This window comes from Schistocerca nitens, chromosome 11 (assembly GCF_023898315.1).
Source record: "Schistocerca nitens isolate TAMUIC-IGC-003100 chromosome 11, iqSchNite1.1, whole genome shotgun sequence".
NCBI lineage: Eukaryota > Metazoa > Arthropoda > Insecta > Orthoptera > Acrididae > Schistocerca > Schistocerca nitens.
Window position 1 is genome coordinate 177468485 of NC_064624.1, and position 23346 is coordinate 177491830.

General features: G+C 44.7%; 1 protein-coding gene across 4 annotated transcripts in view; it reads right to left on the bottom strand.

Annotated features, from left to right (window-relative positions):
* LOC126213304 (poly [ADP-ribose] polymerase tankyrase-1-like) overlaps nt 1–21135 on the bottom strand; it is a 48108-nt gene extending 26973 nt beyond the window's left edge. For 2 of the 4 annotated variants that reach the window (XM_049940984.1, XM_049940983.1), the window contains exons 1-2: nt 21003–21120; nt 19114–19212 (exon numbers count right to left, since the gene is read on the bottom strand). In XM_049940984.1, the coding sequence (XP_049796941.1) occupies nt 19114–19180 (67 nt within the window). In that variant the 5' untranslated portion in view covers nt 19181–19212; nt 21003–21120. Of the gene's footprint in view, nt 1–19113; nt 19213–21002 lie in introns of all 4 variants that reach the window. The other 2 variants (XM_049940985.1, XM_049940986.1) reach the window with 2 other exon arrangements.
* Between the last annotated feature and the right edge of the window lie 2211 nt (nt 21136–23346).

Sequence of the window (23346 nt, forward strand, 5' to 3'; positions counted from 1 at the left end):
GCGGGAACAGGAGACGATAGTTTGGATGTCCGGGCAAGCTAAAAACATGGGCAGCATAAGGGGCCAGTAAATTTTGGCGCCTGAACTGCAATGGAGGGACACCTGCCTCCGCAAGTACACTGTCCACTGGGCTGGTCCGGAAAGCACTAGTGGCAAGGCGTATTCCGCTGTGTAGGATTGGGTAAAGTACCCGCAGCGCAGATGGGGATGCTGAGCCATAAGCCAGGCTCCCATAATCCAGACGAGACTGGATTAACGCCTGGTAGAGCCGTTAACAGGGTAGATCGGTCGGCGCCCCAGCGGGTGTGGCTCAAGCATCTCGGAGCATTTAGATGCCGCCAACACGCCTGTTTAAGCTGCCAAATATGAGGCAGCCAAGTCAACCAGGCATCAAAAACTACACTGAAAAACCTGTGGGTCTCCACCACAGCAAGGAGTTCGTGGGCAAGATAAAAGCCGCGGCTCAGGATGGACTGTTCGGCGCCGGCAGAAATGCATAACGTGGATCTTGGCAGCCGAAAACTGAAAACCATGCGCTACAGCCCAAGACTGCGCCTTGCAGATAGCACGCTGTAGCTGACGTTCAACAGCTGCAATGCCAGCAGAGCAGTAGTAAAGGCAGAAGTCGTCAGCATACAGGGAAGCGGAGACAAAATTTCCACCGCTGCAGCGAGCCCGTTTATTGCGATTAAAAACAGACAGACACTGAGGACAGATCCCTGTGGTACCCCGTTCTCCTGGACTCGGGAGGAACTATGGGAGGCCGCGACTTGCACGCGGAAGGTACGATACGACAGAAAATTTCGGATAAAGATCGGCAGAGGGCCCCAAAGACCCCATCCATGAAGCGTAGAAAGTATGTGATGACGCCATGTCGTATCGTACGCCTTCCGCATGTCGATAAAGACAGCGACCAGGTGCTGACGGCGGGCAAAGGCAGTACGGATGGCCGACTCCAGACTCACCAGATTGTCGGTGGCAGAGCGGCCTTTACGGAACCCACCCTGAGACGGAGCCAGAAGGCCCCGAGACTCCAGTACCCAATTCAAGCGCCGGCTCACCATCCATTCGAGAAGCTTGCAAAGGATGTTGGTGAGGCTAATGGGGCGGTAGCTGTCCACCTCCAAAGGGCTCTTGCCCAGTTTCAAAACGGGGATGACAATGCTTTCCCGTCATTGTGACGGAAACTCACCCTCGACCCAGAGACGGTTGTAAAGGTCGAGGAGGCGTCGCTTGCAGTCCACTGAAAGGTGTCTCAGCATCTGACAGTGGATGCGATCTGGCCCAGGAGCGGTATCAGGGCAAGCGGCAAGGGCACTGTGAAATTCCCACTCACTGAATGGAGCATTGTAAGATTCAGAATGGTGTGTGCGAAAAGAAAGGCTCCGACGTTCCATCCGCTCAATGGAGCAGAAGACCAGGGGGTAATTGGAAGAAGCGGAACTCGGAGCAAAATGCTCTGCCAAGCGGTTGGTAATTTCGTCGGAGTCTGTACAAACTGCTCCATTCAGTGAGAGCACAGGGACGCTGACAGGGGTCCGATAGCCATAGAGGCGTCGGATCTCGGCCCAGACCTGCGATGGAGAGACATGAAGGCCAATGGTGGACACATACCGCTCCCAGCACTCCTGCTTGCTTTGGCGGATAAGGCGGCGGGCCCGAGCACGCAGACATTTGAAGGTAATGAGGTGTTCAATGCAGGGATGTCTCTTGTGATGCTGGAGCGCCCGCCGGTGATCTTTAATCGCTTCAGCGATCTCAAGTGACCACCAAGGCACAGTCCACCGCCGAGGGGACCCAGAAGAACTGGGAATGGAAGATTCGGCAGCAGTAACGATGCCGGTGGTGACCAATTGAACCACCGCATCAATGCCATCATTAGAGAGAGGCTCAATAGTGGCAATGGAGGAAAACAAGTCCCTGTCAGCCTTATTCATTGCCCACCTGCAAAGGCGCCCAGAAGACTGACGCTGTGGCAGTGACAGAAAGATCAGAAAGTGGTCACTACCACACAGGTCATCATGCACTCTCCATCGGACAGATGGTAAGAGGCTAGGGCTGCAGATCGTAAGGTCAATGGCGGAGTACGTGCCATGCAGCACACTGAAGTGTGTGAAGGAACCATCATTTAACAGCGAAAGATCGAGCTGTGCCAATAAATGCTCAATGGTGGCGCCTCGACCTGTCGCCACTGACCCACCCCACAGAGGGTTACGGGCGTTGAAGTCGCCCAGTAATAAGAAAGGTGGCGGAAATTGGGCTATCAGCGCAGCCAGGACATGCTGTGCGACATCACCATCTGGTGGAAGGTAAAGACTGCAGACGGTAACAGCCTGTGGCGTCCACACCCGAACAGCGAAAAGCCTCTAAAGCTGTATGTAGAGGGACAGACTCGCTGTGAAGAGAGTTAAGGACATATATGCAGACGCCACCAGACACCATTTCATAAGCTGCCCGGTTCTTATAATAACCCCGATAGCCACGGAGGGCGGGGGTTCGCATTGCTGGAAACCAATTTTCCTGAAGAGCAATGCAGAAGAAAGGGTGAAGGCTGTCAAGTTGTCGGAGCTCAGCTAGATGGTGGAAGAAACCACTGCAGTTCCACTGGAGGATGGTATTGTCCGTGGCTGAGAAAGGCGTGACGGGACTGGGAAGGCAGATTACGCCTCTGGGTCACCTGCTGCCTCCGATGGAGCACCCGTGCAAGTGCTATCCATTGCGTCTGAGGGACCGGCGAGATCGAGGTCCTCAGCGGACGCAAGAATCTCCACCGCATCCTCAGACGTAGAGCTTGTAGGTAGCGGTGGAGTAGGTGCCACGGCAGGTGCCTTGGTCTTCAATGTCGTTTTCTCTCGCTGTACCTTTGGTTGTCGTTGTTGAGAGGGTTGATTAGAGTCAGTCTCCGGGACCGAAGATGATCGCGAAGCTCGACGACCAGCGACCTGTGGCTTCTTCAGCCACTGGTCGGTGTCTGCTGTGCCACTGGTAGGAACCTGGGAAGGGAGTGACCCAAGGGATCCCTTCCGAGCGAGAGAAGCCGAAGAAGACTTACGCTTCTCCGGCTTAGGAGTGGGGACTGGCTTATAAGTGGTGACTGGTGTCCCTGGTGGTTTAATGGGTGCTGCTCCTGAGGTAGATGGTGTGGGAGCAACAGCAAGAGAAGAGGCCCCCATCGTCAAGGGGGCAGGTGAGGTCCTCTGACTCAGAGCTGACTGTTTGTGTTGCAGCTAAAGGAGCTTGAGCAGGAGTGACAGCTGAGGCATAAGATGCCATCATGTGCACGAGATGTAGCCGTTCAAATTTCCGCTTAGCCTCAGTGTAAGTCAGTCGGTCCAGGATCTTATATTCCATGATTTTGCGTTCTTTCTGTAAGATCCTGCAGTCTGGCGAGCAAGGTGAATGAGGCTCTCCACAGTTGACACAGATGGGAGGCGGAGCACATGGAGTATCGGGATGAGACGGGCGTCCGCAATCTCGACATGTGAGGCTGGAAGTGCAGCGGGAAGACATATGGCCGAACTTCCAGCACTTAAAGCACCGCATCGGGGGAGGGATATAGGGCTTGACGTCACAACGGTAGACCATCTCCTTGACCTTCTCCGGTAATGTATCACCCTCGAAGGCCAAGATGAAGGCACCGGTAGCAACCTGATTGTCCCTCTGACCCCGATGAATGCGCCGGACAAAATGAACACCTCTACGCTCTAAGTTGGCGCGCAGCTCGTCATCAGACTGCAAAAGTAGGTCCCTATGGAAAATAATACCCGGGACCATATTTAAACTCTTATGTGGTGTGATGGTAACGTTAACATCCCCCAACTTGTCACAAGCAAGTACCTGCGTGACTGGGCAGAAGATGCCGTTTTTATCAAAACTGACCCAGAGCACATTTTGGACAAGCCCTCCACCTCCCCAAACTTGTCCTCTAAATGCTCTACAAAGAACTGAGGCTTCACGGATACAAAGGATTCCCCAACAGCTCTGGTACAGACGAGATACCGGGGCGAATACTTGTCACTGTCATTCATTGCCTTTCGTTCCTCCCACAGTGTGGCCAGGGATGGGAACGATTTGGGGTCATAAACGGTACCCTTAAAATGAGCCCTCGAACGTTTAGAGACTGCTGGTGGCTGGCCACCAGCAAGAGATGATGTGCCACGCTTCATTGCGTGTCATCCACCCTGATGCCACCTACTCCGACCAAGGGCCCTCCCCACGGGCACCACCCAGCCACAGCAAGGGCCACCTGGCAGGATGGCCATTGCTGGGAATCCGGATGCCCCAGGGAGATGGGCATCTACTCCTCGGCATACGTGGGGAGTAAACGGCGCAGGCATCAGTAGAGCGATCCCTGTGTTGTCAGGGAGCTACAACCAACAGGGTACATGGCGGCACCACCACAATGGACTGGCTACAGTGCTGGATCTTAGGTGCAAAAATGTACGAGGTGGTCGTCGCAGTGAAAGGCAACACTGCACAGTGCAGCATGGAAATCGCACCCATGGACATATCCTCGCCCAAGAGATGGAAAACTAACTGGACACCATTGCAACGACGAGAAAGCCGGCTGAAGGTCTCAATGCACGACAGATACAGTGCACCGTGTAAGGCGCCCTTCCCCAAATGGCTCGCTGTTCGGAACAATTTAGAAAGATGGAGGTCAAACCCGAGAGGGGACCATCACAGAAGGCCGAAACATTTGAGACTCCTTTTAGTCGCCTGTTGCGACAGGTAGGAATACCGCGGGCCTATTCTAACCCCCGAACCCGCAGGCGATACACGTTCAGGGAACACTGCTGAGCTGCCAAGAAAATCCCCCTGTTGGGATCCATCAGTGTAGACTACTGTAAAATCATGATGCCTATCTAAAATGGTAAAAAACAAAGATTTGAAAGTAAAATCTGATGTACCGTCTTTCTTAAAATTTGCCAAATCTAAAATCAGTCTGGGCCTCTGAAGGAGCCAAGGTGGATATCTGCTCCAACCTCGACGTGAAACATTAAAACCGGCCACACCCATCTCTAAAATGCAATCCTTTGCACGAATCCCATAGGGCCTTGTTGCTCGTTGGCGGTTGCGAAAAAGCCTTTCCAGTGGAGGCCGAGCAACAGTGTGGTATGCAGGTGTGTATGGTGTGGATAATGTTTGATAGGCCTGGCGCACCATTAGTAGACGTTGCCGGAGGTGAAGTGGCGGTTCACCTGCCTCTGCACAGAGGCTCGGTATGGGGCTCGTTCTGAACGCCCCAGTGACCAACCGAATCCCCTCGTGGTGCACCACATCCAGCAGCTTCAAATAAGTGGGTCTCGCAGACCCATACACCGTGCATCCATAATCCAGCCGGGACCGCACAAAGGCTCTGTAAAACCGGAGCAGACAGGTCCTGTCTGCTCCCCATGTGTGGTGACTAAGACATTTTAAAATAGACAGCGCCTTAAGGGACCGTTTTTTCAGTTCCTTGATATGTGGCAGCCACGTAACCTTAGAATCAAAAGTGAGGCCCAGAAACTTCACCGTGTCTTTAAAATTCAGAACGGTGTCCCTCATCCTCAACTCAGGCAAGTCAAAAATGGAACGAGAACGGTTAAAAAGAACACACACCGACATATCAGTTGAAAACTTAAAACCATTCTTCTGTGCCCATTCATCCAAACGTCGCAGAGTGAGTTGCAACTGACGAGTCGTCGTTGCGAGGCTTGAAGAAGAGCAAAATACAGAGAAATCGTCCACAAACAAGGAACACTGCACAGGACGTTTCACAATAGACGCAATACTATTAATAGCAATAGCAAAGACTGTCACACTTAAAACACTACCTCGAGGGACACCGTTCTCTCGTTCAAAGCGACTAGACAGTACGTCTCCGACTCGGTACTGAAAATAACGTGGCGACAGGAAGGACCGAATAAAATTGGGAAGACATCCATGAAAACCCCATTCGTGGAGCTGCCTGATAAGATGCCTCCAAGTAGTGTCGTATGCCTTTTCAATGTCAAAAAATATTCCCAAGAGGTGATGCTGGGGCAGGAAAGCCTGTAGTATAGCCGCCTCCAGGAGGGCCAGGTTATCAAAGGTGGAGCGATACCTCCTGAACCCACACTGAAAGAGACTAAGGAGTTGTCTGGATTCTAACATCCAGACAAGGCGGCAGTTTACCATCCGCTCCAAGGTCTTTCCCACACAGCTAGTGAGGGCAACACTACGGTAACTACCCGGGCACATGTGGTCTGTAGGAGGATTTCTTTATTTCTCCCCGTGAGGTGCTGCAGCATGCTATAGTGGATTCTATCCTGACCAGGGGATTGTATCACAAGCCTCTCTCAATGCAGAATCCAGTTCCCACATGGAAAATGGGCAGTTGTACTCTTCTGTATTGGGTGAGCGTAAGTCAAAACTGCTACTCTCAGCAGCCACTCTGTGGGGCTGGAAAACTGGATTCTCACTGGCGGTTGCAGTAATAGCTGCAAAATGAGCCGCCATAGACTGGGCAATATCTTTTGGGGTCGTTTGGAGAGTACCATTCCTCATTATAGCAGCCATAGGGCACCTCCCACCTCTCCCAGAAATCCTCCTGATGGTCTCCCATACAATGGAACTTCGTGTAGAACGATTACTGGTATTCAGGAACTGCTGCCACGACCTCTTCTTGCTCTCTCGTATAATCCGACGACACTTTGCCCTCGTCACCCGAAAGGCTGCAAGGTTCTCTACAGTTGGCCGGCATTTGAACCTACGCAGAGCTGCCCGCTTAGCCCTGACTGCAGAGTGGCATTCGTCGCTCCACCGAGGGACAGGCTGCCGCTTCGGTTGTCCCGTGGACTGTGGGATGGACGCTTCACTGGCGTGGTGGATCACTTCAGTAATATGATCCACCCATTCCTGGACACTGACCAGATGTTCAAACTGGGCCAGTTGACTATACAGTGCCCAGTTGGCTCTACCGAGCACCCATCGAGGTGGTTTCCTTTCCGGTTCCACTGCACGTGGCAGTGATCGCTGCCGTGTAAGTCGTCAACCACTTCCCGTGCAGCAGTGTGGGCGATGGCTGGAGAGCAAAGCGATAGATCAATGGCAGAGAACGACCCAGTTGCAATGCAAAAATGTGTGCTTTGACCTGTATTTAGCAAATAGGCACTGGATGACAGAAGAAGCCTCTCGATTGCTCTACCCCTGGGGCAAGTACTCACAGAGCCCCAAAGCATATTGTGTGCATTAAAATCACCACAGAGGATGAAGGGGTGTGGGAGCTGTGTAAGAAGATCACCGAGAGCCTCTTCGTCGAGCATATCATGTGGGGGCAGGTAAAGGGAACATACTGTTAGCATACGACGCACATGTACTAATATTGCAACTGCCTGTGAATTCGTCGTGAGGGAGAGAGGCGAGGAGTGGTAGTCTGTGTTGACGAAGATACCTACTCCTCCTCGAGCTCTCTGTCCACTCAGGTCGTCCTTTTTGTGGAGGACATAACCACGTAGCTCAGGGGTGTATGTTTCACTGAAATTTGTCTCTTGCAGACAGACACACATAGGTCTATCCTGAATCAATAGACTTAGTTCCTCCACACGTGTTCTGAACCCTTGCAGGTTCCATTGCAATATGGGAGCCATCACGGTGGTTGTATTTTCTGCCTCTCTTTCCGCCGACGTAGGGAGACTGCAGCGGGTGGATGCTCAGTCTTGGGGCGAGATGATTGCCCCATATTCTCAGACTCCATCAGCTCTGGGGAAGAGTCTAATGAAGCGTCTAGTGGGACCACATTAACATGATCCGTGGGTTTACCAGCCGATTTAATCTGTTGGTGCTGCCTGACGTGTGCTTTCCTTTGTTTAGGGGGCTTTGCTAGAACTGGAGCAGGGGTGTTTATGACCAGGCTGGCTGGGCTTTGGAAGAGCCTCAGCAATCGGAGATGCCTGGGGCTCTTCAATGTTAGCTACTGTACCTTTCTCTGCTGTTCGAGGAGGGGCTAGAGGCTCTGATACACTTGCTGCCTTGCAAGTGCACCGACACGTGCAGGTGTTCGTGCCAACACTAACAATCTCCGTCTGCGTAGATGCATCGACTTTTGGAGGCGGCTTCCGAACAATGGAAGCAAAAGACGTAACGAATGTGGGAGGCTGCATGGCCTTAAATATCTTTTTGGCTTCACTGTAGGGGATACGCTTAGTTGTTTTGATTTCTTGTATTTTGCGTTCCTCTAGGAAGATTCTACAGCCCCTACTCCAAAGAGGGTGGCTTTCAGAACAGTTTATACATGTGACAGGCGACGAACAGTCAAGTCAGTCATGGGCAGCCTTACTGCAGTTGCCACACAGTGCTTCTCCTTTACACCCTAGAGTTGTTTGCCCAAAACGCTGGCACTTAAAACAGCGCATTGGGTTTGGGACATACAACCGGACCTTTAGTCGAAGAAATCCTGCCTTGACGTGTTCTGGGAGTTCGGGGGTATTGAAAGTAAGAATGAAGGAGTCAGATTTCACCAGGTTCCATCCACCCTTTTCATGATGTTCTGAACGTCAACAATTCCCTCCTGAGCCCACTCACTCTTTAATTCTTCTACAGGAATGTCAACAAGATCCCTACAGGTAACAACACCCTTACTGGAGTTCAGGGTGCTGTGAAGCTCTGTATCGATTGTGTATTCCCCCAAGCTTTTAGCTGTTTGAAGGTTAACTGCTTGCTGAGCAGTTGATGTTTCAACAAGCAGTGTCCCATTCCGTAAACGCTTCACTGATTTTAAAGTTCCAGCTATTCCTTCTAGACCCTTTTGGATATAGAATGGAGAAACCTTTTCAAAGGAACCCTCTTTCCTTTTTATTATTAAAAACACATTCTGGTTGTCAGTATGTGCTCTGTTACTCTGAACTGCTGTACGTTTGCTGACGCCTGAGTCAGGACGACTGGCTAACCTAGCCCTCTTGTTGGATTGGGTGGTAGTGCCTACCAGCAGTCCACCCATCCCACTGGCCAGCGAAAAATTAGAAGGAGGAAAAGAGGAAGAATTCGTGGTATCAATGGTTGTCCCACGAGCAGCTAGGGAAACTTATGTCCATCCAGACAGAGCCCCGCATGCCTGCATAAGCCTTGTACAACTGAGGTGCGGCAGGTTCCCCAGAGGTTGCCCGCTAGCGACTGTTCCACCTCGACAGCCATGCATCTTATCGGCGCGCAGCACACCTTAAGATTGAAGGATTTTTTATAGAGGCATGTACCGTCCTCGCGATCCAGGCAATCAAGCCAAGATCCCGGTCCCTGCCACACGCAACGTTCCACCGTTGCGCCAAACGGTGGTCCCTGAAGCATGCCCAGAGCTTAAGGTATCAGCAGACTGGCGGCGCACACCAGTCCACAGCTCGGGGACCCCGGGTTCGCCAAGCCCGTACCCAGCAAATGAATGCTGAGTCCCCTGAGGGTAATACAGTAGAAGAAGAATGGGTGGCTTTGAGAGATGTAGTAGTGAAGGCAGCAGAGGATCAAGTATAAAAAGACGAGGGCTAATAGAAATGCTTGGATAACAGAAGAAATATTGAATTTAATTGATGAAAGGACAAAATATAAAAAAGCAGTAAATGAAGCAGGCAAAAAGGAATACAAACGTCTCAAAAATGAGATCGACAGGAAGTGCAAAATGGCTAAGCAGGAATGGTTAGAGGACAAATGTGACGATTTAGATGCTTATCTCACTAGGGGTAAGATCGATACTGCCTACAGGAAAATTAGAGAGACCTTTGGAGAAAAGAGAACCACTTGTATAAATATCAAAAGCTCAGATGGAAACCCAGTTCTAAGCAAAGAAAGGAAAGCAGAAAGGTGGAAGGAGTATATAGAGGGTCTATACAAGGGTGATTTACTTGAGGACAATATTATGGAAATGGAAGAGTATGTAGATGAAGATGAAATGGGAGATACGATACTGCGTGAAGAGTTTGACAGAGCACTGAAAGACCTGAGTCGAAACAAGGCCCCCGTAGTAGGCAACATTCCATTATAACTACTGATGGCCTTGGGAGAGCCAGTCCTGGCAAAACTCTACCATCTGGTCAGAAAATGTATGAGACAGGCGAAATACCCTCAGACTTCAAGAAGAATATAATAATTCCAATCCCAAAGAAAGCAGGTGTTGACAGATGTGAAAATTACCGAACTATCAGTTTAATAAGTCACAGCTGCAAAATACTAATGCGAATTCTTTACAGACGAATGGAAAAGCTGGTAGAAGCCGACCTCGGGGAAGATCAGTTTGGATTCCGTAGAAATGTTGGAACACGTGAGGCAATACTGACCCTACGACTTATCTTAGAAGATAAATTAAGGAAAGGCAAACCTACATTTCTAACATTTGTAGACTTAGAGAAAGCTTTTGACAATGTTGACTGGAATACCCACTTTCAAATTCTGAAGGTGGCAGGGGTAAAATACAGGGAGCGAAAGGCTATTTACAATCTGTACAGAAACCAGATGGCAGTTATAAGAGTCGAGGGACATGAAAGGGAAGCAGTGGATGGGAAGGGAGTGAGACTGGGTTGTAGCCTCTCCCCGATGTTATTCAATCTGTATACTGAGCAAGCAGTAAAGGAAACAAAAGAAAAGTTCGGAGTAGGTATTAAAATCCATGAAGAAGAAATAAAAATTTTGAGGTTCGCCGATGACATTGTAATTCTGTCAGAGACAGCAAAGGATCTGGAAGAGCAGTTGAATTGAATGGACAGTGTCTTGAAAGGAGGATATAAGCTGAACATCAACAAAAGCAAAATGAGGATAATGGAATGGTAGTCAAAATAAATTGGGTGATGCTGAGAGAATTAGATTAGGAAATGAGACACTTAATGTAGTAAAGGAGTTTTGCTACTTGGGGAGCAACATAACTGATGATGGTCGAAGTAGAGAGGATATAAAATGTAGACTGGCAATGCCAAGGAAAGCGTTTCTGAAGAAGAAAAATTTGTTAACATCGAGTATAGATATAAGTGTCAGGAAGTCGTTTCTGAAAGTATTTATATGGAGTGTAGCCATGTATGGAAGTGAAACATGGACGATAAATAGTTTAGACAAAAAGAGAATAGAAGCTTTCGAAATGTGGTGCTACAGAAGAATGCTGAAGATTAGATGGGTAGATCACGTAACTAATGAGGAGGTATTGAACAGAATTGGGGAGAAGAGGAGCTTGTGGCACATCTTGACTAGAAGAAGGGATCGGTTGGTAGGACATATTCTGAGGCATCAAGGGATCACCAATTTAGTATTGGAGGGCAGTGTGGAAGGTAAAAATCTTAGAGGGAGACCAAGAGATGAATACACTAAGCAGATTCAGAAGGATGTAGGCTGCAGTAGGTACTGGGAGATGAAGGTTGCACAGGATAGAGTAGCATGGAGAGCTGCATCAAACCAGTCTCAGGATTGAAGACAACAACAAAAACAACAACAAGATATTTTAGATCAACCCCCCCTCCCCCCAAAAAAACAAAAAACAAAAACAAAAAAAATCCCTGTTGGCGAGCCAGGCATTTCCTCATGGGACCAAACAGATGGAAGTCCAAAAAGTGCAAGGTCCTAACTATGGTGGTTGCTGGAACAGTTCCATCCAAATTTGGAAATTTTCTCACTAATAGAAGAAGCAGCATTTTCACGAAGAAATTGGAAAGAATCAGCATGGCATGAAGCAACTTAACCAGAGTTTTAATGTAGGCTGCAGCATTCACAGTGTTCCCAACTTCAGCAAAGTCCACCATGCTTATCCCAGAACACACACACAAGCACTTGCCTAGCAGACTATGTCACTCAGTTTTCTCGTACACATCACAGAGGCTTGCTTTGTATCGGGCGTGCAGTGGTATGCCCACAACTCAGCACCAGTGACGATGTGTTTCAGAAAGTCGTGCCCTTCTGCACTGTAACATGTTAGGTGATCGAAGTTAGTTATCATTCATTGGCCCTTGCGGTTGTCTGTCAATTCTTGGGCACCCAGCGAGCACAGTTTCAACGTATCATGAACAATATCATACACTGCACCACAGGAAATGTTGAACTATTGCGGTAAGGTTTACAGTTGCACACATGCCAGTCATTCAAAACTGCTGCAACAGCTGCAGCATTCTTCAGGATTGCAGCTGTTACCAGCCACCAGGAGTGTGGTGAATCACTAAGGTTCATAAGGCCTTCTTGGAAGCAGGCACAACACATGCAGACATTGCTACCATCCGTACAGTCATCCCCGTATAAGCCACATATGTATCTGTGAATTTCAGTCAGCTTATACCCTTCGGCCCACAAACATCGAACTACACTTCACTGTCCATCACAAGTTGGCGACAGTAGCATGCTCGACAAGATTGTTTCATAGTTCAGGCTTCTCTCACTATAGCTGCAAACATAAACAAAATACCATCTGTAGCACAAACTTCAAACTATACCATAGTGCAATTTCAACATTCCAGCAGCAATACCAGGGGAGAAAAAAAATTACTGTATGTTACTTTCTGATCCCCCTAACAGTAATAATAACAAGCAGCATCATCATCATCATCATCACCACCATCATCATTTAGAAGTGTAAAGTACTTTGCCCTCTTTCACTGTTTAAAATTCATGCATATTTATTTGGAGGTTGCCCTTAAGGAAATGACACGTTAAGCCTATTGTACAGGAACAAAACTGTACTGACCAAACTTTTGTAGTAATTCAGACCAACTTTTACATGACTTGTACTGATAACATCGTTTCAAGTGCTCAGTTAATTGCATTTATCTGCACAGTATTTCAATGACCAAACCATTAGTCATCTTCAGGTGTTGAGAGATGGGGTATGTGTGCTTGCTGCCTCACACAGTGCGGACAAATGGAATTGACAATGCTAAACACCACACAGCAGTGTATTAATCATACCAAGAAAATCTGTGGCATTACAAATGGTATCTATTTAGAGTAGAATAGAGTAGTATTCTTCGTACTTTCAGCACCTAAGGTACAATATGTTTATTTTATTATTTGCCGATTACATCAACTGAACCTACCAATACCTGCTGATGGCTTTGCCCCATGGTGTGGTGTGTGACACACGTGCACAAACGGGAAGGGAAGAGTACATAAACAAGCACATGCGCACAGTGTCTATATATTTTTTGGAATATGAGTTGGTGTGACAGACTACTCTGCAGTATAGCCGATGACCTATGTTGGGTTTACAGGTAGCTGGTTGAGAGTTGGAGAATTTATGAAGGCTTAAGAATCTACATCTACATTCTGTCAATCACTGAAGTGGGACACAGTCTTGTGTGGTGGACTGAGACTCGAACTCTGGACCTTTGCCTTTCGCGGGCAAGTGCTCTACCAACTGAGCTACCCAAGCACGACTCACGCCCCATCCTCACAGCTTTACTTCTGCCAGTATCTCGTCTCCTACCTTCCAAAAGGCAAAGGTCCTGAGTTCGAGTCTCGGTCTGGCACACAGTTTTAATCTGCCAGGAAGTTTCATATCAGTGCACACTCCACTGCAGAGTGAAAATCTCATTCTGGGACACAGTAGTTACAAGGCTGATATTTTTAATGCTTGAATCTAGACAACACATTTATTTAGTATTATGACTAGTGAGCTGTGCGTTTAATTTTCTTGTTGCTTGGGGTTTCATGTTTTTGCTTTATTTTGGATGAGATCTTGTTGATTATGTTAGCACTGGTGTGTGGAACTCTGCCTACAACTTCACAGAAGTACACAAAGTCAACCTGAAATTATGTCTGCACATTAGTGTTTGAGGAAGTCACTTTTCACCTTAAACTCATTTTTATTGAGAACAAGAAAAACTGCAAGGAAATAAATGTATTTATAATTGAATGAGCATTTCACATTCCTTAAAGATTATCTAGTTTACACAATTTTCTGACTGCTGGCTTCTGTTGAATAAACACTACACACTTGAGATGCACTCCCCCAGAAGAAAATTCTAGAAGACAAGGAAGTGATACGATACAAACTTAGGAAACTTTTCTTTAGGTCAACGTAATGAAATAATTCTAAACTCCAAGTTGAGCAAAACATGCTGAACTGAGCATCTACATTAGTTTGCCTAAGTGTTTACTCCAACTTTCTAGATGGGAGTTACGGATTTCACACTCATTCATTTATCATATCTCGTTGGTATATACTTTTGGTGCTATAAGACATTTGCTTGTTTAAAGTTCAAAACTATGTTTTGCAGAACAGAGTACTTAATTTACTGGATAAGTTGAACTTCCACTTCAGCATTTATTTCACATAACTATTTGTGTTCCACATAGCACTAATTTGTTTGAGAGTGCAACACAGTTGCAGGTGCAACAGCAAGGATTATAAGAATTTTAACACGCAGAATGTAACAACACTAAAAGCTTTTTATTTTAACTTTGTTGGTATTGTTTTTGCAGGCATTTGAAAATGACCACTTACCCATAATGTAATGGAATACATGAAGAATAAATTTCAGCTGTATGACAGCTACAGTAGACACTCAAAATGGCTTTAACATTCAGAAATTAAAATTGGGCAACCTTTTTATTTAGGTAAACAATACATTTTAAAAAAGAGGAAAGACAATGAAGAGGACGTTAAGAACGAAAACATTTACTGCAGGCAGCACAGAGTGTAAATTATCAGGAAGTGTAGAGAACATTACTAAATAGCAAAGAGCAGTCACCGCAACAAAGTATAGTTTCTAGAAGTCTATGCCCACATCTCCTACACAGTAAATTAACAATGAAATTCATGACATACCATTAAATTATGTAGTTATAAACCTCACTTTCAGCACAAAGTTTTAAAGTAACACCCCAAACATGGAGATAAACATATTGCTTTCCATGTCTCAAGTTGAATGTACTTTTTTCAACAATGTAAACTTATCTCTACACAACTCTAACACTACTTAATATCTAAAAACAAAGATGATGTGACTTACCGAACGAAAGCGCTGGCAGGTCGATAGACACACAAACAAACACAAACTGTCGCCTCATCAGGAAAGAGGGAAGTAGAGGGAAAGACGAAAGGATGTGGGTTTTAAGGGAGAGGATAAGGAGTCATTACAATCCCAGGAGCGGAAAGACTTACCTCAGGGGGAAAAAAAGGACATAAAACCCACATCCTTTCGTCTTTCCCTCTTCTTCCCTCTTTCCTGATGAGGCGACAGTTTGTTGCGAAAGCTTGAATTTTGTGTGTGTGTGTGTGTGTGTGTGTGTGTGTGTGTGTGTGTGTGTGTGTGTGTGTCTATCGACCTGCCAGCACTTTCGTTCGGTAAGTCACATTATCTTTGTTTTTAGATATATTTTTCCCATGTGGAATGTTTCCCTCTATTATATTGATACTACTCAATATCTCTTACATGAAATTGGGAATTTACTATCTACCTAAACTGTTCTGGAAACCCATATCTATCACTTAATTTATGTAACAAAATAAAAATATAGTACCACCCCCTGTACCGAAAAGGCAGCTAATGACTTATTCAAGAACAACAAACAGTTCAATGCAAATAGATTGTCATAATTCTGACAAGACTCAGTACACAGAACTCCCTAAGCTACAAAAAGTAAGCTTCTCAAATAAGGAAATTACGCAGTAAGTTAAGCCTCAGCTGTAAAATCCATTGCCTAGAATTATTGAAACACATTGCTTCAGCTATGTTTGCAGTGTATAGTTACCAGCTATAGGTGGCTTAAAAAACTGGCCAGGTGCGAGTAGGACTCCGGCACAGAGTTCCATACAAACTTAATTACGTATATAGACAGATTATCCATTCCAGGAATCAGTGATTGACGATTTTTGCCTATTATCGACACTGATACTGTCAAGGTAAGGGAGTCCAAGACTTTTGAGAATATTTTTGTTTCAAGTTGAAAGTCTGATACGAAATGACATAAGAAATTTTTTCATGCGATATAATTACAAATCTACAATTTTTCGCTTGACTTGCACTGTGAAAGCTTGCTTTTGGACAAATTTCATAATTCTAGGTCAATGGGAAGTACCATACAGGTTTTGATGAGAGCTTTCGATTATCAAAATATGTGGTATAAACGGTCATATCTTTTCACTGCAGAGGCTAAGTAGCATGAAAGTCTTACACAACCAAGGGATCAGACATCGGCAGGTGACAAATTTGAACTTTTATATGTCTACTTGTTCCTGAGGAAAATGATTCTTAACGGTTGGACAGGCAGGCAGGGATAGATAACAAAGTGATAGTATATGGTTTCTGTTTTTACAGACTGAGGCCTGGAACCCTAAAAAATGAAGTAATTTAATATGTTTGTTTGTGTGGCCATCTTCTGCAGCAGCTGACAATCTGTTGTCATAGATTATCTGACTGGAATCTTAAAAAGAATTACACCAGACGCATTTCGATTTTATTTACAAAGCGTCTTCTGTGGTACTAGTGTTTCTTTTACATAATGTGCTCCTTCCCTTCTTGCTAACAGTCTGTGTCGACAGGCTTCCTTTCACATCTGCATTTGGCATTTTGCAGGCAGTGGTGAATGAAAAATAGTTAAGAAAGTCAATTGTAAATAGTGCAGCAAAGGAAATAACACAAAATGCCAAAAACTGCCAATTGTAGATGTGAAAGGAAGCCTGTAGACACCAACCACTGCTAGCAATAACAGATGGAGTAATTTACTTTGCATATTTCCACTCACTCTTGTGTTATGGAATAATTTTATTGATAAATTCAAATTACAGGAATAGTGTTTTCACATTGCATAACTGTGCTATATGCACAAATCCCTTTAAACAAACACGCATGGGGAGGGGCGGGGGGGGGGGGGAAGAGAGAGAGAGAGAGAGAGAGAGAGAGAGAGAGAGAGAGAGAGAGAGAGAGGGGGGGGGGGTTTACAGCTGATTTGATGTGCTCTCTGATGGGCAGCTGCTTCTACTCTTTATTATCTCCACAGAAACTCTCAAATTTAATGTTTTAAATCAATTTACAACTATAATTAGTATAATAAAGTAATATAATGTGTCATTTTACTGTGTTGTACTTAAAACATATATCAATAACTTCTTTTCAAATCTCTGCAGCATCCATGAGTGCAATTAATGAAGCGTAAAAAATGAAACATGACATGAGCGAAAGTATACCGCAGAAGTAGTTGAACAGTATACTGTGCCTCTTTATGTCATCCATTTTACCAGAGTTGGGGTGGTGGTCATTTAACACTTACTCTTTTTTTTTTTTCATTATAGCCAAATTGTTTTCCCATTTCCAACAGCAAGTTTCCATACTGAAACCATTGAGCTTTGTGTCCCATCCAGCAGATCGTACCATGACATTTAAAACGGCAGCGGAAGTTTTCAGTTGTGCTTGCTTCAACTCCTGAAGAGCATTCACATGGCAGTAGTGAATGCAGCTGGGCCAGGCACTATTCAAAGTTGTTTGCAAACTCAATCAGCAGAAGTACATCTAAGGCCAATGCCTCCCACATTGGCTTCACCACAACCTGACATGTTAAATTTAATACTCTTTACATCTGCTGAGAGTTTTATTTGGCAAACTTTTCACTTTTAAGTTCACAAAACATTTCCATAAAATGAACTTACATCAGTACATTTTTATACACTCAGCATTTCATAACTTTTAGTTCAAATTTAACGAGGGGGGTGGGGGGGTGGGTGTCTGTTTCATTGTGTAGGTTAAGTTCGTTTGGGTTGGTTATTATACTGGCCAATAACCTATTCTTTTTCTGAATTCGCACAACAGGAGGTTATGTACAAGATTGTTTTAGTAGTAAGTTGTTAAGTTCTAAAAGCCTACTGATGCCACCAACTTGATTGTGATTATGCCCAAATCAAAGGTAAGTGTGAATAATGGCAACAATATATATCTGTTTAATATGCAACAACATTTGTCTTTCTACCTGCATGTGTTACTTTAGTAATTCACTGAAATGTTAATACGAAGCTTGGTGGTGACAGTTTAGCACACCTGTTTAGTCAAATGGTTAGAAGGATGAATCTGATACATTTTAGATTGCAAAAGACTGTTTTCATTCCAGAAACAATGCCTTGGCAGTATATTCGTAAACTGGGGTCAAAGGCTATCAATACAACAACAGAAACCCACAAAATGCTCTAGATCACATCAAGAGAAAGAAAATCACTGCTGAAGTTACAAACTGCACGTCTACCCTCCTCCTCCTCAAATCTTGGTCGTGGTGACAGACTGATTGTAGCACAGGCAAAGGCCTAGGTTAGGTTGGAGGGTGACAATTTGGTTTCGAGTCGGCGAGCCAACAAATGTGAAAGTAACAAATCTGGCTGTCATAACAAAGTGACTGGAAGTAAAGTCTAATGATTATGCCCACACCACATTGAAAAATGGAATGTAGGGGTCCATTGGGTACCAGTAAGCAAATCAGTTTCTGCAAGGCTTTTTGAAAGACAGACTTGCACTTAGTACATAATTAATTCTGTATTGTAATATCTGTAGGTGGATTTCTCGTACCGGTAATTTCAGGAAAAAAACTGAAATAAAAACTAAATTTACTCTTTTTATTTATTTATTTATTTATGGGTATGATATTCCACTGAGCAACTTAATTCTTGAAATGAAAAACAGCATCAACTCAGAGGCAATGAAAAGTTATAGACGGATGAGTTTCACCTCAGAAAAGGAAAAAAATACAGTTGTGCAGGTTGTGGCATTCTTACTTATGGGGTTTCCTCCCACTTTGGTGGATCTGGGAAGCACTGCCATTTCAGTAGGAAAAGTACACGAGTCCTCAATGGAGTGTACCAAGAAAATACTGGGCTTACTCCTTTCTGAAGTGACACAAGCAGAAGCTCAATCACAGGTTGATTAAAAACATAATGAAACTAGCAGCTGTCTGATCAGATGATGTAAGTGTTGATAGGGAACAATTAAAGTTCCCGTTTCAGCTACAAGGTCTTTACACAGAGTAAGGAAAACATCCAATTTGTATGTCTCCCTCCCAACTCAAGACACTTCGCTTAGATCTTAGATACGGCTATGTTTCAGTCAGTATAAGGCTCATGGGGAGAGTTATTGACTAACTGACAGCAGGCAAAAATTGGGAAACAATGTCCAACAGTGTCAAAAATTGTCTTCCTAAAACTAGTCAACCAGTTACCGTTATCTGGGGGGAGCGGAGAATCCAGTTTCAGATCTTTTGGAATATGTCCATGTGGCCCACACATCGTACAGAAACAAAGCAGTAGTATGTTGGAAGCTGAAAAAGAGAATCCCAATAAACACAAATCTGATTCATCCATGGAAAATCTAGAACAAGCAAGGACTGATCTAAAAAGAGGGGCAAAAATGTAAATGTTCAAGGCCAAGGGATTATACTCTATGGTTTTCCCCATGAAATCCTCACTTTCACCATTATATCAAAAGAAAATCAGAAGAACCAATGGGGAAGGAAGAGAAAATGAACTAGGGATGACAGTGACTTTGGAAAATTGTGACTTCTGTGTGATATACAGAGAGCAAACATTGTTTGCCTATGGTATGTGAGCCCTGTGCTATGACTGACAGTCAAGAGATCAAAGAAAATTAATTGGCTTAGTATGCTCCAGCTGCCAACTTCCCTTCCAAAGCCACTGCACTTGTCATAGAAAACATTTTTGTTGATTACACGGAATCACACATCCAGGGCCTGTTATACTGATTGATGGAGAAGGCATCAAGATTCATGTATGACAAAATGTGGCAAGTTCTCAAACTGGCCCAATCCAGTTGACAAAATTTGGTATAAAGTATCACAGATAATTTGCAAACTTGCTCCAACTAAAATTTCTACGAGGGGAATTTATGACTCACGTGAAGTGAAACTTATCTGAGATGTCCACTAATTATTTCTTTTTTGGTTGTAAGTCTTTATTCAAAGTGACTTTATAGTTGCAACAGATCTAACGTAACCTGTGGTCAATGACTGACATTCTTAAAGGAAAGAAAAATACAAGGGCAAAGTTATTCCCACAAAGCTTTTTTCAGCATTTTTGTTCTTACTGTATGATAAAAGCTGCTCTATATTTTGGTGGCGTTTCTATTATTCTTTTTGGTGACCTTTTATAGAGACAACGATAAAGTTTGAAATAGTCAAAATATTCTTGAAAACCATAAAACTGATTGAAAACATGTATTTTTATCAGAAATTGGTCTTGCAACTTAATCTGAAAGAACGTTAATGACGGGGTGAGAGTATTGCATAACTCTCTGCTATGCTAACTGCATAGGGCATACGATTGTACTAAATCGATACCACATAATGGAGTAGCATAACTACATTTTTGAAAATGCACGTAGAACCCTAAACAAGAGCTGAACTTTGTGAAGAGTGTTTAAGCTTTCACAAGAAAACAGAAACTGGACCTAGCAATGTGTGGGGGTGGGGAGAGAAAAGTTCGCTGCAGGTGCAAAAATATTCCAAAACTGTATTTATGTAGTCCCATTTTAAGGTACATAAAAAGTTTAAAAAATGCAGGTGAAGAAATCGCCATGCAATGCAAAATTTGTAGAATGCTTCTACGAATAAGTACGTACAACATTACACGCTTTTCTTCCCATAAGATTTGATGTTACATTACGACATAAAAGCGGGTAAAAAATATTGAAATTTATGTTACCATCAGACGTAATACAGTTACACAAGAATATTATTTGCAACTTATTTCTAAGACGACATAAAATAAAATGTTATGCATCAAAATGACAAGGGCGCCTAAGAGTAGTGACTATGTAATGAAATTAAAATAGTAAAAGCTAAAAGGAACGACATTTAAAAGAAATATAAAAGCTATGGACTCATTTTACAAGATAATAATTCGCTACTGAGGTAGCACTACTCGTTTTTCATGGTTTTTAACGATACAAACGTGTCACATGACTACAGATCTTTACAATCAGTGAAAGCTTAGAACTCAGCGACGCTACTACTACGCCTTTAATAAAATAAGGGAATTAAAATAAATTACATATCATCCTAACTAAACACAACCAAAATAATATGACATATACCTTTTAATACTGAAGCCAAGTAACAAACACAGCGTCAAAAGACTAGAAACTAGAAACCAATGAGCAACACCCGCAAGCAAATTTACGAAACGGGAATCGCGTACTGCTAACCCTTTGTGTCAGCCCGCCAGAGGACCGTTGCCAACCATTACAAATCAAAATTCCCGGTATGTTACAAAATTATTTAAACAGAAATAACTCACTGGTAAAAACTGATTAATATTACAATCACAATATTAACATTACAGAATGTCAAATTAAGAGATGTTATAATTGTTTCAAAAGATGTAATAATGCTGTTGTTTTTAGCGCCTCGGAAAACATGAGTATTACATTTCATATCGTACACACTTTTTATTAGGTAATTTTGATAATTCTGATAAAAGGTATAGGCATGAAATGCATGTTTCCTTTAATGAAAGGCATGAAAAGAATCCTGTGGTATTCCAAATCCAGTATAAGTTATCTCAGTACAGAGGTCTAATGCCGCCATTGATATTAATAAACACAATTCGTCGTCGTCCCACAAATCACCACTTCCCACGCATCTGGAGATGCACGCTTACTTTCTCGATCAAAAATACATTCCATTGCACTCTCGACAATGCAGAGAACCAATGAGAACGTTCGGAGCGAATCGAAAGGAAATTAATCGCTGGCATTGGCAAAACACAAACAGCCTTGTGTCAATAAATGATCACGAATGGAAATAAATATTTGCCACGAAATTGCTGGGAGTTGCAATGATCAATAATTTTTTTTTTCTTTATTGTTATTTTGTGAAACATGGACGGTAACTAGTTTGGACAAGAAGAGAATAGAAGCTTTCGAAATGTGGTGCTACAGAAGAATGCTGAAGATTAGATGGGTAGATCACATAACTAATGAGGAGGTATTGAATAGGATTGGGGAGAAGAGGAGTTTGTGGCACAACTTGACTAGAAGAAGGGATCGGTTGGTAGGACATGTTTTGAGGCATCAAGGAATCACAAATTTAACATTGGAGGGCAGCGTGGAGGGTAAAAATCGTAGAGGGAGACCAAGAGATGAATACACTAAGCAGATTCAGAAGGATGTAGGTTGCAGTAGGTACTGGGAGATGAAGAAGCTTGCACAGGATAGAGTAGCATGGAGAGCTGCATCAAACCAGTCTCAGGACTGAAGACCACAACAACAACAACATTGTTATTTTGAAACCTGTTTACAGGCAGGCCTGCAGCAGCATACCACGCCGCTCTTTGGCCGCAGAGAAACACAAAGATACAAATGAAGACAATTAGAAAAAAGGTGGCGGACATATAAACGGAGACAAACACTTTTTAAAATACAAGGTGCCGTAAACGGGCGTAGAGTCCAAGATAAAATTGTTCAGACACTTGGACACAGACAGAGACGAAAATTCACACGTGAACGTAGGTGCACAAAACGAACAACATTGAACCACTTAAGCACAAAACGACGGCACACACAGAACACGAGGCGTTGATCTCCGGCGCGCGAATCTTCACTAACCGTGTACGAGTCTGGGGACGTGCCAAGAGGGGCGGGGGGGGGGGGGGGGGGGGGAGAGCAGATGCCATGGGCAGGGGAGATAGGGGGAGTGGTAGCCCGGGGGAAGAGGGGAGGAGGGATGGGACGGGGGAAAAGTAAAGAGAAGGGAAGGGAAGGGAAGAGAAGGGAGGAAGGGTGCCTAAAGGAAAGGACACAGGAAGTGGCGGGGGGGGGGGGATCAAAGTTGATAGGAGGGGTAGATGGAGGGGAGGAGGACACCATCAGGGAGGGGGAGCTGGCGGAAGCCACCTTGGGAGAGGGTAAGGAGGGTGGAGAGATGGAGACCGGGTGGGACGTGGGAATACAGGCGCGGCAGCGGGCGGGGGTGGGAGAGGATGGGTGAGACGAGCGGGTGAGGAAGATTGAGTTTGTGGGAGGTGTACAGGATCCATATCCTTTCAAGGAAAAGGAAGAGGTGGAGGAAGGGGATGAGATCGTACAGGATCCGCGTGGGGGAGGGGAGGCGGATGCGATAGGCGAGGCGGAGAGCATGGCATTCAAGGATTTGTAGGGATTTATAAAAGGTAGGGGGGCCGGAGATCCAGGCCGGATGGGCGTAACAAAGGATATGGCGGATGAGGGATTTATAGGTGTGGAGGATGGTGGAGGGGTCCAGACCCCACATACGGCCGGAAAGGAGCTCGAGAAGACGGAGCTGGGAGCGTGCCTTGGCTTGGATTGTCCGGAGATGGGGAGTCCAGGAGAGGCGACGGTCGAAGGTGACACCAAGGTACTTAAGGGTGGGAGTGAGGGCGATAGGGCGGCCATATTTCATTTAATATTTCGTGTTCAT